The sequence below is a fragment of the Morone saxatilis genome, unplaced genomic scaffold (assembly GCF_004916995.1).
Source record: "Morone saxatilis isolate NCDOM2014 unplaced genomic scaffold, NCSU_SB_2.0 Contig3, whole genome shotgun sequence".
In the NCBI taxonomy this organism is placed as follows: domain Eukaryota; kingdom Metazoa; phylum Chordata; class Actinopteri; family Moronidae; genus Morone; species Morone saxatilis.
Genome location: NW_023339873.1, coordinates 9,225,552 through 9,226,142, shown reverse-complemented (window position 1 = coordinate 9,226,142; position 591 = coordinate 9,225,552). Strand labels below are relative to the sequence as shown.

The window sequence follows — 591 nt, the reverse complement described above, 5'->3', positions numbered from 1 at the left end:
CCCCCCCCCCCCCCCCCCCCCCCCAATTTAATTTGGAAGCTTGCCAAAAGCAACCTTGGCCACGAGAAAAATACCTAGATATAATGATGGAAAGCTTTAATAATAATTCCTTTTACAGGAGTGGACACTTGCTTCATAGCACACTAAATTCCTCAAATATTACAAAACAGGTTATATTCACCAGGTTAATACTTTTGATAGATGAAAAGAATACACACATATCAAAGAAAGTATTTTCCACATCTGATCATGTTTACTTGTCACGGTTCATTCTACACCAGGCTCTGAACCAGCTGTTTGAAAAGATCATGGCTCTAGACATTGACGAGCGCCACCTCCTGCGTCTGGGCCACGGAGAAGAGGAGCTGGAGACCGAGAAGGACTTCAGCAGGTGAGGACAGCAAGGGGCAGGTGGAGAAAGAACACACACAGACATTGATGCTCCTAAAAAAACAGGAATGCACATGTGAAAATGAAGACAACTTGAATTCACAAAAGCATGTGGAGAAGTGCATTCAGCAAATTGTTGCAGATTTATAGTGCATATACGCTGCTGTTTGATCAAAGCAGACAACACACACACACATACAC

General features: G+C 43.0%; 1 protein-coding gene across 2 annotated transcripts in view; it reads left to right on the top strand.

Moving 5' to 3' along the window:
* Positions 1-591, top strand: part of aqr (aquarius intron-binding spliceosomal factor) — a 48,387-nt gene that overhangs the window by 22,321 nt on the left and 25,475 nt on the right. For both annotated transcript variants that reach the window (XM_035674105.1, XM_035674104.1), the window contains exon 25: positions 282-391. In XM_035674105.1, the coding sequence (XP_035529998.1) occupies positions 282-391 (110 nt within the window). The remainder of the gene's footprint in view (positions 1-281; positions 392-591) is intronic.